This window comes from Mixophyes fleayi, chromosome 8 (genome assembly GCF_038048845.1).
Source record: "Mixophyes fleayi isolate aMixFle1 chromosome 8, aMixFle1.hap1, whole genome shotgun sequence".
In the NCBI taxonomy this organism is placed as follows: domain Eukaryota; kingdom Metazoa; phylum Chordata; class Amphibia; order Anura; family Limnodynastidae; genus Mixophyes; species Mixophyes fleayi.
The window spans coordinates 100,614,603-100,636,715 of NC_134409.1; the positions used below are offsets into that span (position 1 = coordinate 100,614,603).

The 22,113-nt window shown below is 39.4% G+C and overlaps 1 protein-coding gene across 5 annotated transcripts in view; it reads right to left on the bottom strand.

Annotated features, from left to right (window-relative positions):
* Positions 1-22,113, bottom strand: part of TNRC6B (trinucleotide repeat containing adaptor 6B) — a 107,226-nt gene that overhangs the window by 25,499 nt on the left and 59,614 nt on the right. For 4 of the 5 annotated variants that reach the window (XM_075183004.1, XM_075183003.1, XM_075183005.1 and 1 more), the window contains 9 exons: positions 14,746-17,148; positions 8,455-8,613; positions 7,675-7,853; positions 5,477-5,551; positions 3,621-3,666; positions 3,345-3,493; positions 1,925-2,095; positions 705-830; positions 416-547 (listed from right to left, as the gene is read on the bottom strand). In XM_075183004.1, coding sequence (XP_075039105.1) covers positions 416-547; positions 705-830; positions 1,925-2,095; positions 3,345-3,493; positions 3,621-3,666; positions 5,477-5,551; positions 7,675-7,853; positions 8,455-8,613; positions 14,746-17,148 — 3,440 coding nt within the window. The remainder of the gene's footprint in view (positions 1-415; positions 548-704; positions 831-1,924; positions 2,096-3,344; positions 3,494-3,620; positions 3,667-5,476; positions 5,552-7,674; positions 7,854-8,454; positions 8,614-14,745; positions 17,149-22,113) is intronic. The other variant, XM_075183008.1, reaches the window with a different exon arrangement.

The window sequence follows — 22,113 nt, forward strand, 5'->3', positions numbered from 1 at the left end:
AAAAAGCACACAGTACATATCTATATTGCCAAGTAATCTGAATAGAGATTTCTGGTGCTTTTTATTGTAATTTTAGCACCAAAAATATGAATTTTGTTACTTAAACAAGATGCCAATGAAAGCAGTCTACCATTTATATTTCATGCAGTAAGATTTTCCACTGGAATAGGTTTTTTCTTGTGACATTACATTCGGCAGAGGCAGTTTGATATATGTCTGATAAACATAGTGGGTGAACTTTATATTAAATACAAAATACCCAAATAAGTTGATGCAGACTTACTACAGGCAACTTAAAGGGTTTCTTTTGAACTCATGTTACAGACAGCAACACCAGATTGTTTATTTGAACAGATTAACTAATGCACAGATATATATTTTTATATTGGCTAATTTGTAGTATTTTCACACTTACCAGTTGGAACTGTTGGATCTGGGGGAGCTGGCTCAGCATGGCTATTTGCTGAGGAGAGAGTTGGGGCCCCATGTTGAACAGTCCTGGGCTCATGTTACTGTTAGGGAACTGCTTCAGCATAGAGGCCGAGACCTGAGACAGAGGATGGAAGAAAATAAGAGTAGCTCAGTAAAAGTACGGATTTAAAAAAAAACAAAACCCCCCAAAAAAACCACACAACTGAAAAAGAATCCAATACAATGTTGGGAAAGGATAGGTTTGCACAGAAATACAGGAAACATTAGCTCACCTGGGGGGAAAGGAACTGGGGAGGCACTTGTGCCCGGAGGTTGGGAGAGGAGTTAAGCGATGGCACAGGGTTGTGCATGCCACGCGATTGTGCACCGCTGTTACCGAACAGACCGTGATTGCCACCCTAAACAGATAAAATAAAGGAATTAAATATATGAAGCCCTCACAAGTGGAATTTTTGTACAGACTAGTTCCTCTATATTAAATCATTTATTTAGCATTGTGTTCACTTCGTCGCGTAGTAAATGCTTAAAAGTTTATGCATGCATAGGACATAATGCACTCCAATCAGAAGCAGGCAAAGAGCACATACACTACTAGTGTTCTTCCTGGAACATTTGTATCTTTGCTGTGACTACCTGTACATTATAGTTTCTCCTTCAATTAGCATTAATTCACCCAAATTCTAACTACCTGTGTCTACATGTGTCAGAAATTTTAAAACTGCACAACCCCAAGGGGCCAAAGAACAAATTAATAGCAATAGTAATTTAAAAATAAATTAAAAAAAAAAAAAAGCTTGCAATATTAAAAACACATCAAGAGAACTAGTAAGGCAGAGTTAACCGATTAGTAGTGTCAGGAGAAATCTAGTAGAGTTAATTGCCAAAGAACATTGAAACCCACTGACGCGGAAATGCCAAGCTTTCTGGCTGGGGGAGAGACAATACCTGCTTACATCTTGTGTTCCATGGACTTGTACCCTAAGCAACTTATTTTAGTTTTCCATATGAATTGCCATCCAATAATCCACACACTAGAAATGTACAAATCTCTTCGGGAGAAACTTGATCATAATGTTTTCCTTGACACACATGACCACAACAATACTAGACATTGTGCAGTTTAAAGGGGTAGGAGACTTGCTATAAAGCTATGGACTATTTTAGCATAGTAACTACATTTTCACATTCATAATAAATAAAATATAATTTTGTTATATTAAGCAACTTAATCTGTTCATATTAGCATGTCTGATTAGTAAATAGTATAGCTGTCTTGTTACAATACTGCGGGTGAGGGGAAAAAAATATCTAGTAAAAAAACAAAACAAAACCCCCATAATATAAGATATTCTCCTTTTTGCCTGTAATATAACCATTAACATGAATTACAGCATGCAAGGATCCTGACAAAAAGAAGAGGTAATATTTTCTATCAGTGAAGCGCTTGATAGTTTGCCCTCATATTTGATCCAAAGTACACAAGGGCTCTTACTTGTCTAGCAGCGAAGGTTTGGGGGTTGAGGCCCGAACCGATAGCTCCCAGGCCCACGGAGGGTAGCGAGGAGCCGGAGGGAGATAGCTTGTAGCTGGGGGAGGGAGAAAAGGGAGAGCACGGAGCCTCGTCCCCAAGGCACCCGTCTTGATTGGAGAAAGGCAAAGTCAGCTAAAGCCAGTCAGTAGGTGTTGGTTAGTGATGCAGCAGAAGGCAAGAGGGAAAAGGAGAGACAGACACAGAAATCTATTGAGTGCAAATAAAAGATGTATGTGTTCTAAGCAAGCTCAAGAATTCACCACATTCAACAATTGCAAAGTTCACACATGAAACCTATAAAATATGCTCAAAGTGAATTAAAATAAGCAAGGAAAGCAATATTCACAAATATGTGTACAATCTTAAAGTAAATTTATTCAAACTAGTTAGTTATACTTGAGATAGTGGTTTAATCTACTTCAGTCACAACATAGGAACTTTTTGGGTCATCTTACTTTAGATTTGAAAAACCTAGGGATGGTCTGATTACTAGGTGCTTTCAGCAAGGTTTAGGTTCAGTGCAAATGCTAGCAGGATGCCTTTAAGACTCTAAAATCTAATTTCTTTACAACTTTGAAGCTATGACACATGTCTATGCATCCGAGGAGAATTGCAGGTAGAATTTTAAATTAAAAAGTAGATTTTTTTTTAAGATGGATTCAGTAATGGTTTGAATATTAAAACATAGATTATATGTACCCCTATTTTAACTAGTATCTATGATACATTTTAAATATTGAAAAACACACATTTAATAGATATTACAATAAAATACAAAAAAAACATACACAACTACAGTTGTATCACTTGGGCTTATTATTAGAGCATACTAAAATATCTTGTGTACACTGCGTTTGCAGGACCATTTAAATACAAGTTGTCTTATATAAGAGACCAAGACAGAGAGAGGATGCCAGCAGTGCCCTTCAAAAGACGTAAAAACAGGAAGTCTGCTATACATGCGTTAAAACTCTTCCTCCATTATTAAATTGCTCATAGCAATCCAAGAGAACATAAACTTGTTTCTACTTGTCAAGCTTTTAGCGTTTATATACCTAACTCAAGTGGTGTCTAGACACCGTATCAACCAAATGACAATGGCTATGCAGCTGAAGACATTCATTTGCTATGAGCACTAGAGATAAATTCCCAATAGCGTATCAACTATGGGGGGAAATGTGGTTTGCCACCCTTCCACAAAACTGGGTTTTAAGAATTTACAATCTCATGTTTCACCAAATGTATTTTTTTCCCTTTTACCATGCTATGACTTGCCAATCATATCAAGTTTGTTCATAGTTAAAAAATACACAAAAACATAGTATCACAGCACAATGTTCTAATAAATGTGCTCTTGACAGCGTGACGTGTTCACACTCACCTTTTCAAAATAAGGTCCGCTGTCTGCGGCTCCCATCTCTTTGGAATTGGGCAGACGGTAACCGGACCGGTCCTTCCGCATCATGTCATTGAAATCCCCGAGATTCACACTTCTCTTGTCCGGCTCAAACTTCTTTTCCGGAAGAACACCTGCAGGTCAAAAACAGTTCATAAAAAAATTTGAGCTTCCTATATTTATTAAAGTACCCATGCAGCAAGGGGGTCTTGTCATCTTGCTTTCATGTAGCCCAGGGCTCAAAGAAATCATAAAACTCACCGACTGGGTGGTCCATCTTACTAGCAGATGATTCATCCACTTGGCTCTGAGCAAAATAAAAAAAAAAAGCAGGGATCAATTAGTGGCAGTACAAAAAAAGGGGACAGGATGCCTCCCAAGTATTAAGTGCCACTCTAAAATACTTCACTTCTCCAGAAATATAAACCATACAACAATGTATCTTACAGTAGACGAATTTGAAAATAAAAAAAAGTTGACTAGTCTTCAATAGAAACAGAAGACTATTTATGGCTGCATACTATTCAAGCAGCCTAAAGACAAAAAGATTCCGATTCTCTTCAGGTACTGAGCACCTGAGACCACAAAAGTCTTTCAAAAGACACCGAAGACAGCTAATGACTCACAACACTAGACTATGTACTAAAGGGCCTGAACATCTTAAAAATAGAAGGCTAATATCACATTATTTTTCATTTCTGCTACAGCACTAGAATTCTGGGTCACCACGAGCTGCAAATCATATCTTACAAAGCGTAGGCATCACTTCTGGGTACCAATAATGAGAAACATCATTTTAGTGAAAGGGGTACCATAACGGATCCTCCATACCTGGTAGTAATTTTGGCCATACCACTAGAAGCTCCTTCCTCAATATAAATATTTTACTAATATACTTTCACTCCACCCAAACCCTGTGCCAGATGTTTATAAGAACAGAAGTATTCATCCACTCTGCACCCAAGGCATGCAGAAAAGTATTATACGGTAACATTATAAACGTTTCTAATGCACACTTATATTTTTTTTTCATGAAAATAAGCATAAAAAAAGAAAAAAAAAGGAAAACAAATAAAGTAAAAATTTAAACTGTTCGTACGTAAGGAACATCATAAGATGCTGCAGAAAGGCTTGCATCATGTGTTCGTGTCACATAAAAATATGCATTGTATCTGCTCACTTCAGTGATTTGTCTTGCTCCCCTCTCCTACTGTTACCTTACTAAATAAGCTGACCAGTACTTTAAACATAGTGAAAATTTTATTATGGAAGTTGTGATTAAAGTACGCTAACAGAAACAAATAGTACAGTGCCATGTTATAAGCAATACTAGTAAAGTTATCTCAAAATGCCACACATTTCTTCTATGAAAAGATTTAACCAAATAACAGGTTTATGTGAACAGAGTTAATAGTTAATCTGGACAAAACCCTGTTCCCCTCCCCAACCCCAAAAATAAAACAAATACAAAAAAAAAACATTTGCTACCTGAGTCCTAGGGGAAGTATATTGCTTATTATATAAGTGTTCTACTTGTTTCCTAAAGGACTTAAGCCTACAATTGCACAATCTACCTCTCTAAACTAGGCATCTATAATTACATACACAAAACTGCTGTTAAACATTATGGGGCATATTCAATTGTCGGCGGGATCGCCGAAAATTCTGCAATCCGCGCACAATTACCGTTATTACGAAAATCAGTTAATACGGTAATTTACTAGCTGGATTTCAGCTTGCAGCTCCCTGAGCTGAAATCCAGCTAGATTTTACCGTACTAACTTTAATAGTTTTTACACCACGGAACTTTTTAAGAATTGGACATGCCCCTATGGGGGGTATTAAATTGTTCCTCCGGGCGCCGCCGTAACGAGCGCGTTAAAACCATTACCGTTTATACGGTAATATTGCGCGTAATTACCGTTCATACGGTAATTTACTCGCTCAATTTCAGCTCGCAAGCTGAAATTGAGCGACTAATTACCGTATAAACGGTAATAGTTTTAACGCGCTCGTTCCGGTGGCGCCCGGAGGAACAATTGAATACCCCCCTATGAGTGAAGAGTCTAAGAAAAGTGAGAACAGACAATAAATTAATTACAATGAATCAGTCTTACCAGTAATCCCATGTTTGAGAACTGTTTGGACAATGGGTTTATCCAGGAATCATTGTTTCCCCCTTTCAGGGAACCCTGCAAGAGAAGAGAATTCAAAACTTTCCAGAATACGACACCCATTTCTAAATATATCAAGCAAATGGACCATGTTTAGCTGGGGTATATGGCATTGTATTTCAATGACCGTGCAGCGGTTAGCAGCAAACAACATGATCGATCTGTTTGGGGCGCACTGTTTTTACAGCAGACTGTCACTTGCATGTAATGAGAAAATAGAACTTTCATAAAAAACTGAACAAATTTGGGATTTTTCATTGTAGCACTGGGTGACAGAGCAGCTCCTCAAACATTCAACTTGATTAATTTCTACAGTGAATATATGGGAGGAGTATGTGTCAACAATTGTGAGCAAAGGGCAGCTTGTGTCAGCAACTACATTTAGTAGGTGGGTATGTACTGTAAAAACACAAACACCTTCACCTCTCAAGCACAAAACAAAACAAAAACAAAAAAAGTACGTCTTATTGAGCACGTAGGAGTTTGGGGAGACGAATATTGAAATAAATGCTGCCACGGCTGTTCATGCCAGATCCACTTTAACCAAAAATACAGGTCATGGAAATGTAGAATTCACAATAGGCACTCTCATAAGTCAGCCCAAGTACTACACCGCTGTCACCACTTATATTTCTGTTGTGTAGCAAAAAATATTTTTTTTATTATTGCAGCACCGTGCTAGCCAGAAAAATCTATGTGATGTTAAATACTTTCGTGTCAAAAAAGACAAAAGTATGATAGGAATGATACCTTTATTGGCAAAACCAAATTTGCTAGCTTTCAGAGCACATTGGCCCCTTCATCAGGAAAGTTTGCAAATGAATGACTGAGAAAAAGGATCAATATTTAAGAGCTGTTACATCAAGAAATTTGTACATGGGGCAGGGGAAACCATCATTAAGATAAGCTAAAGTAATAAAAAGGAAATTTTTATTATGGATGGAAGAAAAAAAGTCCTACAAGTGTGTCCATGTAGTGGGTCATAAATCCAGGTGTTAGGCCGAGTCCTTTCTTCAATGACTGGAATGTTCTTATCAGCTTAAACTCCCATATTTTTCTCTCCCTGTCATTTTTAAAAAGACATTTCAGTATTAGGACTTTTAAATCTGTCATACTGTATCCTGGTCCAGAGAAGTGTTTACCCACAGGGGTGTCCAGACACTTCTTTATTGTGTGTCTGTAGACTCATCCTGGATGGCAGTTTCTGCTTGGCCTCTCCAATGTAAATTCCCTCAGGGCACCTTGTACACTATCATATACACCACATTGAAGGATGTACATGACCATGTGTCAGAGATTTTATAGTCCCGTTGTGTGTTGGGTATGTGGACTGTGTTTGTTGGTAGGACATGGGTGCAGGTTTTGCATTTTTTTTGTTCTTGCAAGCGAAGGTGCCAGTCTCTGCTGGTGATGGGAGGGTACTTCTAAGGAGAATTCTTAAGTTGGGAGACTGTTTGTATGAAAGGAGAGGTAAATCTGGAAATATTTCCTTCAGTCTATTGTCTTTCTGAAATATGGGTTTAAGGTCAGCAGCAATTTTCCCCAAGATGTTCATGTGGGGATTGTAAGTGACCACTAGGGGCACCCTGCTGTTATTCTCCTTCTGTTTGTAATCCAGGAGGCTACTCCTTGGGATCCTTGTGGCTCTGTTCATCTATAACTATTGAATGGTATCCTTGTTGTAGGAATGTATTTCTCAGCGATAGAAGGTATTTTCTGTCGTTACTGTCTGAACAAATTTGAATGTATCCAAGACCTTGGCTGTAAATGATGGACTTGTGGACTATACAAACATCAGTTTATCATAAACCTACAGGCCGCCCAGCATATCTGAGATGGAACAGCTTTCACCCAGGACACGAAGAAGTCCATCATCAGCTTATCTTAATGATGTATTCCACCCTCCCCTGTACAAACTTCTTGATGGAAAAGCTCTTAAATATTGTGCCTTTTTCTCAGTCATTCATAAGTAAAATTGCCTCATGAAGGGGCCTTTGTGCTCTGAAAGCTAGAAAATATAAAGAAAAAATTGAATTAGCCAATAAAGGTATCACTCCTATAATACCTTTGTCTTTTTTGACACGAAAGTATTTAACATCACATATATTTCTGTTAAAAGAAATCTAATGCAGATGCCTCACCTTGATCTGTGGTTTCTTTCCTCCTTGGCCCCACCCTGCCGAGTTGTGGGAGGAGCCACTTCCCTGAGATCCTGTACTATTCCAGACACCACCCTCCTCTTCCTCATCCCAGCTGCTGTGACGTGTCCCTGCCACCGGTCCTTCACTTTCTCCCCAGCTGTCTTGCATAGATTTTGTACCTGCGTACAAAGAAAGTCATCTGGTTTTAGTGTTAAGTATTTCTAATATATGCACCTTTTTTTGCTTTATCATCCACTAGTTGCACAAATGATGCAAGTTACCTACAGATGTTATGTGAAATGTATTATTGGAAGGGCCACGTCATATACAAAAGATTTATCCTGCCATAAGACATTCTCGACCCACAATAACTGAAGAGTTCAAAATTTGGATCTCAGAAATGATATCACTATTGTTCTGGCAGTAGGTGGGAGGGAGAAGCAATACTTTGACTTTGGAATTTCTGTGCAAAAAGAAAACAACACTTTTCTCCCCAAGCTATTGAATGGTGTCCGATAGTTCTTTATCATCTCAGCCAATGGTTGTTAGCAGATAGAGATTTTATCAAATTTGGCCACCAGCTACGCAACTTTACACAAATTAAAATGATCTCCAACAGAACAGAGTTCAATAGAAAGAAGCTATGGAGAAACCATGGAGATAATAGAATGAGAATCATATTTTCAATAATATGATTAAGAAATTTACATTGAGCAAAAAGACAATAGCATCATCATCATCATCAGCTATTTATAGCACAAGATTCTTTGTGCGACTCACCAGTTTTCATGGCACTGGGAGCTACAGGGGGTGCATTTCCCCACCCTGGTGTTGGAGGTCCAGTCTCTTCTCCTTCCCCCCATCCAGAAGCAGGTTCAGTTGGCTCCCCCCAAGCTGATGTCCCATTGTCAGCTGGAGGAACCTTATTTTTGCTCCAAACTATAAAAAAAAAATTAATCTAAGATTTGAATATCGTCAACCCAAATGTAAGTAAGTGACAATGACCTAAAAAGGTAGCACCAATTGATTCCAGCTGCTCTTAAACATAAAGTAGGGCTGCAGTCTAAGACTTACCTGATGTTACACAACCTCATTTGAAAGACACAAGAAGTCGTGGTTTGCAATGAGGGCTGTGATTTAACTATGCACATGATGTAACACATTATGTGGACTAACATTGCGGATGCACAGAAGATACGTTGTTGGATTGTAGTGCAAAATTAGCAACATTTCCAAACTTCTATGCAAACAAAGAAACTCATGAAAACTAAATAAATATTTGAGATAAGCCTTCTATTTGTGGAAAAGTCATGTGTCTATGTATACCATACTTTCCAACTAAGACATACAAAAGACGATAGCTTACACTCAGCTAATTCGATTCATACAATGCTAAAGACTGTGCAAACCACATTTACATTCCTCACGGAGAACCATATTTATACATGGTTATAGGGATACTTTGGACATGGGATTTTTTTTTTTTTTTAGTAATTTGGAGCACGTCTAAAATCTAGTGAATTACATTAAAGATGAAAGTCAAACTTTTCCTCGGCACTGCATAGGCAGTGGGAGGTTAGGTCTGCCTGTGTGATAGAACTGTGCAGCAGCACCACCACCTCTGTTTTGCTCTTTGTTTCTGCAAAGGTTTGGAAATCTGGGTTTCTGGATAAAATAATCCCATCTCTGCAATTTCATTTATTTTATTAACTTGAGTGGGATCCATTATGCTGCTTCCTTGGCCAAAGTAATCAAAAATACAGGTGCAATGCACGTTTGACATGATTGAAGTTTGTAGATATCTAATACTTTTATGTGTAAAATGCCTCATTCAAGCAACTCATTTGTGATCTTTACAATACACCATTTTATACTGGTAGAAACTTAAATTTTAGGTGTATAGTGGCCACATACATTAACCGACTCCACTTTCAAGAGATACAGAAGTTCACCCATAATTATAAACAATGTGATCTAAACAAGCATATAGGTGTAAATAAAACGAACATGCACAGATTAACCTTACAATGTGTACACAAAAACAACTGCAAGAACATTATCTCAGACTAGATACAGATAAGGGCCAGACCAGCATAAACACAAAAGCATACAATCACATAACATATACAGAATATTAATAGAAATACACATAATGTAGATTTTTTTTCCCAGAATTTCATCCTCTTCCCAACTAGCAAAGCTCTACATTCTCAAGCCTAGAGTATTTTGCATAGTGTGGAATGATCGGCTGCATGGTTTGTAGTTGCATTATGGGATAGAATCCAGCCCTTTAAAAGACCAGTCCACCCTTTGCAAAGTACTCCATTCAGGACTGCACATAGGTTATATTGAAATAAAACTTCAAACAAATGAAAAAATACATCTTGTTACATTGATAAAAGTGTACCATTGCCATATCCTGAATGAAAGACATGTCTCATTAATTGAAGTTCTATTTGGCAACATCGGTCTAAAGTTCACAGACACATTTTCATCTAGGTAAATGCAGTGCATCTCATCTATATTTAGCTTCTATGTATACATTTTGACATTTATTAGCTTCATTGGGCACTGAAAGGAAAAAGATGAACAGCAAAACATCTTGGAAGCCCTTGGTGAGTTTCCCAGCAATGGAGCAGAAGGAGAACTCTTCTACACAGAAGTACTATCTATAATATTTGTGTGGCATGTACATATGCTAATCTTTCTCATGTACAATTATTGACTTGAAGACATTTTATTTTGTTCTATATGAGAATATCCCCACACAAACACACTTGGCCATCACTGACCTTTTCCATTGAGGTTAGTAAAAGTTTTCTATGCCTTGTCAAACTTGGGTTGAATTTTATGTAGTAAGAATAAAATGATCGCACAAAAGACATGGGTTTTACTTTATAGAACAGAAAGCTTGAACAAAGGCAGCAGCATAACTCAAGTGGGCTACAAGAAACTAGATGGACACTCCTTCCCGTTAGTGTGAGCTGCAGTACTCATCTGCAATTGCTGGAAATTGGGGAGTAAAAGCAAGGGGAGGTGAACTAATATATTGTAGCCCCCCACTTAAAGTTGGCACTCTCTTCAATTGTAGCATTTCTGGATCATTTCATGTCAAGTGATCCAATGCAAATTACCTTAATATATTTTTACTTTCTGCACACATTTAGTACTATAGGAGTCTCTCAAATTTGTTTTTGCTTTTTATTTAATCTCATTAAGGTTTTGGTTCGAAATTCACAATTTTGCCATTGCAAGTATACAAAAACCTATTTTTCCTCATGCCAGGATTGACTTATTAAACAAAACAAACATTTTATCCAGAATTTAAACAGACCTTTATTTTATATCTCACATGACTAAGTTAGAGGAAGTTAACATTTCAAGGTTGCAAACACAAAAATATGAAAACAAATTTCTTTAAAAACAAACAAAAAAAAAAACAGAACTTTTGTAAAAATTTAAAGACTGTCCATACAAAATTTAAACTTGGGACCTCAATGAAATATTCTAGTTTTAGTAACTTTTGTTCATTCAAAAATTTTCAGATGTATATTATATACTGGTAGAAGTGGTCCACGTTCTATTTGTGTGTTTATTGTTCAACAGAATGCTAAATTAATGCTAAGTAGAGCAGAGTTAAAAAAAGAGGATATTGCACGACAAGAGAGTGATTATAAAATATGCCTAGCAAAAAATATGAAGTACGACTGCAACTCCAAAGTTCCATTTAGATGAATGCAACAACTGTCCAGGTAGAGATCAATTAAAGGAAACGCTGATTAATACATTGGAAATGGAGGAGATGATAGAAAGTGGTACATGTGGGTGTCAATTGAAATTGCAGTTTTGAAACATTTATAAAAAGTGCTGAAGATTTCCTCAACACTTTCTGTGAACAACCCCTAACACAGGGGCAGCACGGTGGTAGAGTTAAGCATTGATGCCTCACACAGGTTTTATTCCGCCCAAAGCCCAGTCTGTATGTGCTCTCTGCGTTTGCATGGGTTTCCACACACTAGCAGGTTACCTAGCTGCTGGACTCTAGTGTGCGTGTCAAAGGGAATTTCAATTGTAATCATTCACAGCAGCCCCTGCCCCATTTATGGTTGGCGCTATATAAACAATAATAAGCATTGAAAATACACTTCTATGGGTCACAGCAATAGGCGTCTAAAGCATTCTTAAAGAAAGCATTAAATATTATGAGTGCGGCCAGTACTACCATTAGGCAAACATAGGTGGTTGTCTAGGGCACCAATGCTTAGGATGGGGGACCTAAAGCACTGAATAAGTGGCATGACAATCATCCAGTGTTTTTAATGCCCCCAAACTTAGTGCTGGCTGCAGACACGAAGGATAAGCAGAAGACAGTTTGTTACTTGTGAAGTTGTCAGCTGCTGCTCCTCCTCAATGCCAATGTTAAGTTGGGCAAGTGACTGTACATCTCAGTCTATTACAGGGATCCAAATAAAGCAAAGTACAAAAGTTAATTTAACATTCTGATGAGAGATGCACAGAAAAGTCATTAAGGAGAGCAAAGAATAATAAAAAAAAAAAAAAAGGAGTAACTCTGCACCTGGGCAAAACCATGTTGCATTGGAGAGGGAGGTAACTTTAAAATGTGGGGACAGATTTATAGTTGGGGTAGGGCATATCCTAGATCAACTTTAAATCTCAGTGTAAAAATAAAGCTATCAAGTATTTGTGTGCTAGATGAAAAAACAACCACTATTTAACATATCTGCAAAATAAAAAAATCTAATTTGAAGCCCTTGCATTGTAACATGGTTTGTTCCAGAGAACATTTACTCCTTTATTTGCCTTAATGACTGGCCCAAAAGGTTTCTCGTCCACCTGCTAAGGCACAATACACCTCAAGGATATTATAGGCACAAATACGAAAACTATCAAATGTTGCAATAAACAAAATGTAATACAAATATAATGGTCCCATTGAAATCCCAACTTTGGTATGGACAACCTTAAAATGTTTTAAACATAAAAAAGTGTGTTTATTCTGTGATGTTTTAAGTCTTGTTCTTTTTAAAAATCTGTTTTCAAGTTTGAGTTTGCAACCCTGAAGCACTCAAACAGTCATGTGGTAGGTCAAATTAAAAAAGAATAAATCTTGTTTTTTTTTATTGAATTCTCTCAATCCTAGCCTGAGAAAATTTGTTGTTTTTTTTTTTTTACATATTCATGCATGCCAAAGATGGTGGATTCCTGAAAATTTAAAACCCTTATCAAAAACAAAAAACTACATCAGAAATAAAAGCAAATCTAAGAGATTTCAAGATTTAAAGTCAGTTTTTATGGACATTGAGTATACAGAGTGAAATAAAATTTTTAAAGCTTTTGGTAAAAAAGGTAATTGATAATTGGATCAGTTTGAGTGGAATGCTGTTTTCAAGGTGCATCATCCCTTTTTACGCCCATAGGTTCTATTTCAACCAGGGCACTATTTGTCTGAAGTTTCTATGTTCTCCGTGTGGGTTTCCTCTTGCACTTTTTTAATGGTGTATTGAACTGTATCATCATAGTAGTCGTGAACTGTTCAACTAAATATACTTTACTTCAGCATATGTTTATAATAACATTTAAGAATAATTCCACCTAAATGTTTTGTCAGCCATCATCATCCTCTATCTAGGTTGGTTCCATGTCAGGGAGGCCCACCAGTCAGGGAGGCCCACCAGTCAGGGAGGCCCACCAGTATTCCAAACTTCTCCCTGCACTGACATCCAGGAGAAGCTGAGGTTCAAACTGCAGAGACAAATTTGTCTGTGTCAGCACCTGTGCTATACAATGATAGTTCAGTTTGAGTGGTCTCCAGTTGTCGAAGCATTTGATGCACTATTAGGGTAGAGATCTCTGGCATGGAACCCCCACATCTCTACTAGTTTACTAGTGAAGAGTGTACAGTCCCCCTGTTCGGTCTTGTTCACACATATTACATAAAAAGTATCAGTAGTTTTTCGAGTATCTACCAAAACTCCATTCCATTGAACAAATGTTAAAATACAGTGGATGAAAAGAGAAATTATAACTATTTTATGGATTACAACACCATGTAATTACAAAGATAGATTGAGAGAGTATGTAGTAACACAAAAAATACCTGAGTAAATGAGTGGCAATACATTAAAACAAGGGCAGTACACAGGTGTGGTTTTTGTATGGTATGATAACAGGATTCTAAGGGGGGTATTCAATTGTTTCTTTTAACGCGCTAAAACAAAAAAAAACGAGCGCTCTAAAAATATTACTGTTAATACGGTAATTACTCGCTAAATTTCATCTCGCAGCTCCCTGAGCAGCGAGCTGAAATTCAGCCCGCTGGCAGCGAGTAAGTACCGTATTAAACTTCATATTATACGGTAATTTTGCGCGTGTAAACAGTTAATACGGTACTTACTCGCTGCCAGCGGGCTGAATTTCAGCTCGCTGCTCAGGGAGCTGCGAGATGAAATTTAGCGAGTAATTACCGTATTAACGGTAATATTTTTAGAGCGCTCGTTTTTTTTTGTTTTAGCGCGTTAAAAGAAACAATTGAATACCCCCCTTAGGGTCACAATAAGAAGGCAGTCCATGTACTATATTGGCTGCCTCTGTACCTTTCAGTGGGAGGTAATACTTGAGAGATTTTGCATAAGGCTTCGGAATAACGATATATTAGCATGCTGTTGATCTACAAACAGTAGCAATGTCAAAATGACAAAAAGCAAAAGGAACGACATACTATAACAAAGTATTTCAATATTCATTAATTGCATGCAAAAAGTAGATCAACTGCCTGACATCAATCTGGCAAAAGTGATCAATATATTCATACATAATGGTCTATATAAATGATCCACTGCTGTGAGGAATCATTTGTTTTGATCAAAGTATTCCAACATTTACCCTGGTGTTTGCTTTGTTCACTACATGACATCAAAGACAATAAAATAATACTGCAGGAACATCAATGTTTTAGGTGCGTTTCATCCTTCTTCAAATGTATAACATTTTTAACCATTAAATCCTTCTCAGTATATATAACTAGACACCAAAGAATGGAGTTGCCCATACCTGACGGTGCTGCCTTGCTGGCTATTGACCCTGGCATTCCCTGCTCTCGCTGCATCTGTCCGGGGGGTCCTTGAGCATTCTTGTCCCACAAGCTAACATTCTTGTAATTATAACTGCTAGGGTCCCCCCAGGCTGCTGTACCATCGTCAATGTCCATTTTACGGCCGATGGATTGTGGTGCTGGCTCCTCCCAGCCACTTGGCTCTTCTTCCTTGGACGCGGTTGGCGTGGGACCACCTTTCCATCCTGGGGTGGGTGGCTGCCTCCCATTTCCAGGAGGAGGAGCTGGAGGACCCCAAGAGCCAGAAGACTGTGCAGCTGGTGTAGCTTCCTGCTGCTTGTTCCAAGGTATTGGAGGCCTAGCTGCCTCACCCCAACTTCCACCTCCTTGGGGCCTTTTACCCTCTTCCCAGCCAGTTCGTATAGCTGGATTAGAGTTAGCCCCATTGCCCCAAGAACTATCATTTTGTACTACTTCACCCCAGCCAGAGGAAGCTTTGTTTCCTGAACCATCCCAGCCCCCAGGGCCTTTGGGAGGCTCCATGTCCTCACTGTTGCTTCCTCCCCATCCATTCTTCCCTGCAGACCATCCACTTCCAGGATTGGGTTGACGAGTACCCCATCCCTGTTCAGTACTTGCACCACTATCATTGTTCCATCCAGGACCTGCCTTTTCCTCCTTTCGTCCACCAACACCTCCCCCATTACCTCCACCACCCCAACCAGTTGGGCTATTTTTATAGTCATTCCAGCTAGTTGCTTTGGTGTCCTTCCACTCCTGACCAGATGGAACTTGGGCAGGGGATTCTCCCCAGTTAGACTTATTTTGATTGCTTTGGCTGGGGGCATCCCCCCAACCCCCTGAGCTCTTTGCTTGCGATGTGTTTTCCCAGCCTTCAGTCCCACGGTCTGCTTTGCCTTCAGATCGAGATGTTGCTTCCTCAGTCTCCCAAGCAGCATCTTGCCTTATTTGGGTTTGGCCCCAGCCTGAGTTGGACAGCACTCTGGGATCCAAATCTGTTCGATTCAGCAAGGTCTGCAAAACAGCCTGACTGTCTGGGAGAGCAGCTCTATTATGTGAGCGCCGATTGCAGGAGTTCAGGCTGTCTCCACTGCCCCCAGCGTTTGGGTTGCTTCCAGTGCTTTGCCCCCCTGCCTCACTTCCTGTAGAGCTGGGGGCCCGGCCCCAGCAGGTCGTTGATGATGCATTGCCCTGGTTCTCCGATAGTGAGTGGCCCTTCTGATTGTCCCATGCTCCAGTGCTAGAATTTCCTTGGCTCGAACCCCCCCATTCTCCAACTTTTAAGTCCTCATGCCCAGACGGCTGCTTCCATTCTCCCTGAGACATCCCTCCTGACACCAATTTGTTCCCTTCACCCCACTTTACTTCACTGGGATCTGTCTGTGGGCCATATCCCCCCCAAGAACCATTGCCACCACTTTTGCTGTCCCAAGATTCTCCCCTGGACCCATTGGGCCTATGAGATGAAGACATTTTCCTTACGTCCTCCCTCTCTCGTCCATTGTTTCCAGAATTGCCATGCCCACAGTTGGCATCTCCTGTGACAGTCTGACCCCTTGTTGACCCCCAAGAGCCCACCCCCCCATTCTTTCTATCTCCAGTGCTTTGAGCAGAGAGGTCAGAACCCCGGCAGGCATCCCCTGCCCCAAAGGCCGTTCCCTTGTTCTCAAGGGAATTTGATGCATTTGAGTTTGTAGCGTTAGTGTTTCCATTTTTTGGTCCGTCAGTGTGATGGGTTGTGGCCGGCTCTCTGCCAGAGGCTGCAAATCCGGCACCCGCATTTTCCATCTTTGACTGCTGCTCCCGAGAGGTTGGACCTGCTGGGCCAAGCTGTGCGCTGGAGAAGCTGCCATCTGGTTCTGGGTTCCCTTTCCTGCTGCTTTCCTGAACCAGGGCCGGCCAAGCTGACGGGTTGCTATTTGGATTAAAGTTGCTGAAACCAGATGCAGGCCCCGTTCTCTCAGGCCCACCCATGCTCCTCCAATTTCCTAGTCTATTAACGCCCTCTGTATTGGGGTTGGAAGACGGGACGGGCTTAGCCTTGGGGTCAGCTTTCCATACCCCCTGAATACATTCGCTGCCAGGCTGCTGCTGCTGTTGTTGGCCCTGGCCCCCTCTTCCTTTGTGGTTAGCAACGCTTCCTTGTGGGGGTCCCTTTTCCAAGGCTGGATTCGAGGCACTGTTGTTGTCTGTGGCGTTGTCGGAAGGGGGCTCTGCGTCCACGCCAGCTATGCAAGGCCACTCTTCCATGTCCGACCCGTCTACAATCACTTTGTCCCAGGCGTGGGGAGGGTTTGTGTTGGGGCCACTGCTGGATGGGACTCCCGAGCCCCAAGTGGAATTTGCATAATTTGAAGTAGCAGCTGCCCCCGATGATAAATCTGTAAAACAAAACAAATAAAAAAAACAAATAAAGTAAAATCTGCAATAAACCAAAATATTAATGTTTAACTAATGCCCCCCCCCCCAGAAAATCATAATATTGAATATTGTTACAACTGACATAGCAGAATTGAACATTATGTACGACCTAAAAATTGACACTTGCTTAATGAAACCAAAAATAGAATGCCAAGTTTACATTATTGTTCTAGATTCTTTAAAATATTTATCAACATTGCATGTAGGTGCAAATTTACAATAAACCAAAAGCAACCACTTAGCATTAATCATTGTCTAGTGAAGTAAGTCAATGACAGCCATAGTCTAAGAATTTACATACACACTACATGGGCCAAAAGTTTCTGGTAACCCTAATTAGTAATGGGTGTGGCTGAAACGGCTAAAACTAGCAGGTGCATCTCCATAGCCCACTATTAGCAATATAATGTGTTGTATTGAAGAGCTCAGTGATTTCCAATATGACACTGTCATAGGATGCATCTTTCCAACAAGTCAGAGTTCTCTTTGGTAGCTCTGGCAGGCCAGGAATTTGACAAACCAAGTGCTGTTATTGTGACGTGGAAGAGTCTAGGAGCAACAACAGTTCAGCCATGGAGAGGTAGGCCACACAAGCTCACAGACCAGGACAGCAGAGTGCTGAAGCATGTAAAAATAGTCTGTCCTTCGTTAAAACACTCACTACAGGGTTCCAAACTGCCTCTGGAAGCAACAACATCACATGAACAGTCAGGAACTTCATGGATTGGTTTTCATTGGCCAAACATTGACTGGCACGGTGAAAAGCACACCACCATTGGACTCTGGTAACTCATTCTATAGGATGACAAATCATAATTCATCTTCTGACAGACTAATCTGGGTTTAACCGATGCCAGGAGAATGCTTCCTACAAGAATGCGTACTGCAAACTGTAAAGTTTGGTGGAGGAGAAATAATTGTCTAGGGTTGTTTTTTATTGTTTGGTATAGGCCCTTTAATTCCAGGGAAGTAAAATCTTATTGCTACAGCATACAACAACACTCTAGAGAACTGTGCGCTTCCAACTTTGTGGAAGGCCCTCTCCTGTTGCAGCATTAAAATGCCCCTAAGAACAAATTGAGGTCCTTAAAAAATGGTTTCCAGAGTTTGGTTTGGAAGAACTTGACTGACTATATGCGAGCCAGGCCTCATCGCCCAAAATCAGTGCCTGACCTCATTAATGCTCTTGTGGCTGAATGTAAGTGAATCCCCACAACCATATTCCAAAATCTAGTGGAAAGCCTTCCATGAACAGTGGAGGCTATTATAACTGCAAAGGGGGACAAACTCAACTCCATATGAATGCCCATGGTTTTGGAATGAGCCGTTCAACAAGCACATGTGGATGTGATGTTTAGGTGTCCACAAACATTTGGCCATGTAATGCAGAAACAAGCACATACATAATAAAGGGTGTTCTTGCCTCCAACAGAAATGTTTTATTGCGTTTGATTAATTTTCACTAAGAAGAACAAAAAAGTGTTTCTAATACACTAATAAAATACCAATATACACATACTATAAGTAACAGTTTATTATACGGGATATGTCAAAATGTGAATTAAATGAAACAAAAAATCAACAATGATCAAAAAAAATTTTATTAATCAAAACAAATAAATTATTCCTGATGACGATTACGTTCATATTTGGCCATTCATTTCACTTGGTTGGAACACCATGCAAAGTTTACTATTTGGGCCTCACTATCATACTTCTATATACAGATACGAAACAGTTGTTGGACACATCGCCCCCAGCAAGAGAGCGCGAGCGCTAGATATATTTTCCCTCACAAAATTACCCATTAGAGATTTTTTCAACAAAAAAAGGCAACATGAAGAAGGCATGTATAAAAAAGTACAGCCTTACTGCTAGCATACCAAAGTTAGTCATTATACCATATGAAAGACTATTTGCAAGCGTCAAACATTGAAGGCAGTTTCCTATCTTCCCAGGAGTGGGTGTCCCTGCAAAAATCAAATCTATCACACCATATGAAGCTCAGAGAAATCACAAGGACACAAAGGCTCCAGAGATCGATAAGAGATCTGCAAAACACAATAAATTTTAACATTCTTGACTCTCCCATCAGAAAAAGAATGAACATGTAAAATGGAATTGTAGCAAGCTGAAGAACCGCTGTCTCAAAACAAAATAAAAATAAATAATTTTGTACTACTTCACCCCAGCCAGAGAAGTCAGAGGATCTACAATCTATAGATTGTAAGTTTGCGAGCAGAGCGCTCTTTCCTCTCTGTATGTATGTATTACCCAGTATTGTTTTATTACTGTTTGTTTCCAATTGTAAAGCGCTACGGAATCTGGTGGCGCTATATAAATAAATGTTGAGGATGATCTTAACGCACAATGCCATGTTGGGTAAAATGCAGCGCATCACCACAAGAACCTCATAACCAATGGTGGAAGTTTGTTTAGGATTTGGGGTTGTTTTGCAGCCATAGGTCGTAGATGTATTCCAATCTTGATCTCCTACTTATATAAGAGTAATCTAGAAGAATAGTATTCTGATGCTTTAACGCAAGGGCAACAGGACAAAAATCTTAAGCTAACCAGCAAATATACAACTGAGTGACTGAAGAAGAAAAAAAACTTGCCAAGTCAAAGTAAAAATTTCATAAACAATAAGATGCTGGGGCAAGAGGTTGAGAGCTGCGCAAGAACAAATACCTGAAACATTATTGAGGGATTTTGTCCTATCCTCTCATTACAATACTGCTTCAGTTCAAATACAATGTGACTGACACACTCATTCAGAAAATAATTACTTCAAATGTGGTTCTAAGAAACATTAAATCAAGGGGTGGACTATCTTTACCATACGAGGGGAGATTCAATTAGCCGTAGGAACCTCACAGGATTTGTCTCAGCAGGATGCTTCAGATACGAATCTCATACAATAAAAATGAGTAATGTTTTCTGTACAGTCATCTGTATTTCTGTGCAGGAACACATCATGCGAGGTTCCTAAGGGATCTTACGGCAAACTGAATGGTGTCTTAATGTTGGTTTACTTATTGTTAAATAAATAAATAAGGACAAAATAGAATGTGTTAACATTAGAACTATTAAGTTTTAGAACTTGATAATTCTTAATTATGTCCAGAGATTTAAAAACACATATTTGACAGAGTGTCTTTTTCACAACCATTTACACACACAATTTTATGTTACACACTCATATGGACATACATCCATACCCCACTATCACTAGAGAGTGTTGTTTGTTTCCTCGCCAACGGATAAAGAAAACAAGTTTGTGGACTTACTGGAGAGTGTACAGATGTCAAGACAGAAGTCTTGAACACCAGAGTTACCCCTCAAGAGGCCTCAATATGTGAAAGAGATTCTTACAGCATGAAAAGCTATTCCAGAACACCATGTACGCTGCTAGCTTCCTGCAGAAAGGAACCTTTGTGCTCTAAAAACACCCTGCCACATGGAGAGAAGTGTTCTCTGCTATTCCAGAATTCTAAACAAATTTAAAAGTTCCTACATCATGACATTAACTATAAAGTAGTCTGATAATCTCTCTCTAATACACTGCAATGTTTTTTAATCTGCCAAAAAAAAACAAAACCCCAAGAAACGATAAAAACCTTATGAAACTACTGGGGAACCATACAGCAAATAGCTATTCTACCCATATCTAGTCAGCACTAAAGAGAAGACTGCAGCATAGAAAGTCTTTTTCTCATCAAGCTTCAGTTTGTGGTCATGGGTTATAAAACATGCAATGCCAGCATGGTGAGCTATGTTCACTAGCTGTATTTCAAACATGCCACAATGACCAACACGCCAGTCGTGAATAATATGGGACTGCTCTTGCATGTAACTGATTGAGCCGGAAAGCTACCAAACATTAATATAAACACTCATAAACCCATCAGGAGGCCCTTTCATCACCTGAAACAAAGCCAAATTTTACCACAGCCTGTTAATATTTGCTGCAGGTCATCCAATCATATGTATTACAATCATACTAGTCCACTTCGATAAAGTGTGGAAATAATTGCTGTGTGTGTGGAGGGGGGAGGGGGGAGGGGGGGTGGAGTCATAATAGGGGCCACACTTTGTCAACTGTGTGTATTATTTTTTGTTACAATTGCCAAGAGACCTGTGACTATTTATCTAGCCCATATTTAACTTGACTAGACAATGACAGGTTTCTAAAGTAAAGAAGTAGGCTTACAGTATTTGTTCGATGCTTGTGTAATTGCAGTGGCAGTGTGCTTCACCAGCTTTGTTGACAAAATCTAACATCTATGGTCTTTAGTAAAGGAAGATGAGTGTCATAGCTTCACCTTAAGGTCAAATGTTAATATCTACAAAGTGCTGTTCAGTATTATTATTCATTACGGTAACAGACGTGTGCAAGGTAGATTAAAAAAAAAGAAGAAAATACATTTGTCATCAATACTAAACAGAGTCAAACAAAGCCACATCCAGATTATGAGACTGCATTGCCTGTCTGAACTATAAGCAAGGTGTTCTGGGAGAGAAAATAGTTTGCATGCAGCAACAATCTTAAGTGATGCTACTGCCAGGGATGGTTGTGATGGCGGATTCAAGAGATATGTTTAAGAAAGGGTTACCCATTTTTTTTGAGGAAAAGTGTATCCAGGGATATGACCGTTAATTAAAATGAAGGATAGTAGTGGATATAGGGTAAAAATAGGACTGCAATATTGGGTCTGGGGGATTTTCAAAACTGAAACAGATTGGCGGTTGCTTACTCTGGATCAATTTCAAATATAAGTGAGGGATCGCAGGAGATCCAAAATAGGTTGAACTTGATGGACTGGTGTCTTTTTTCAACCTCATCAACTATGTTATACTGAGGGTCTCTCAGACTGAACAGGTTTTGTATAGCTCTCCTTGATAAATAACACAAGTGCAATGGT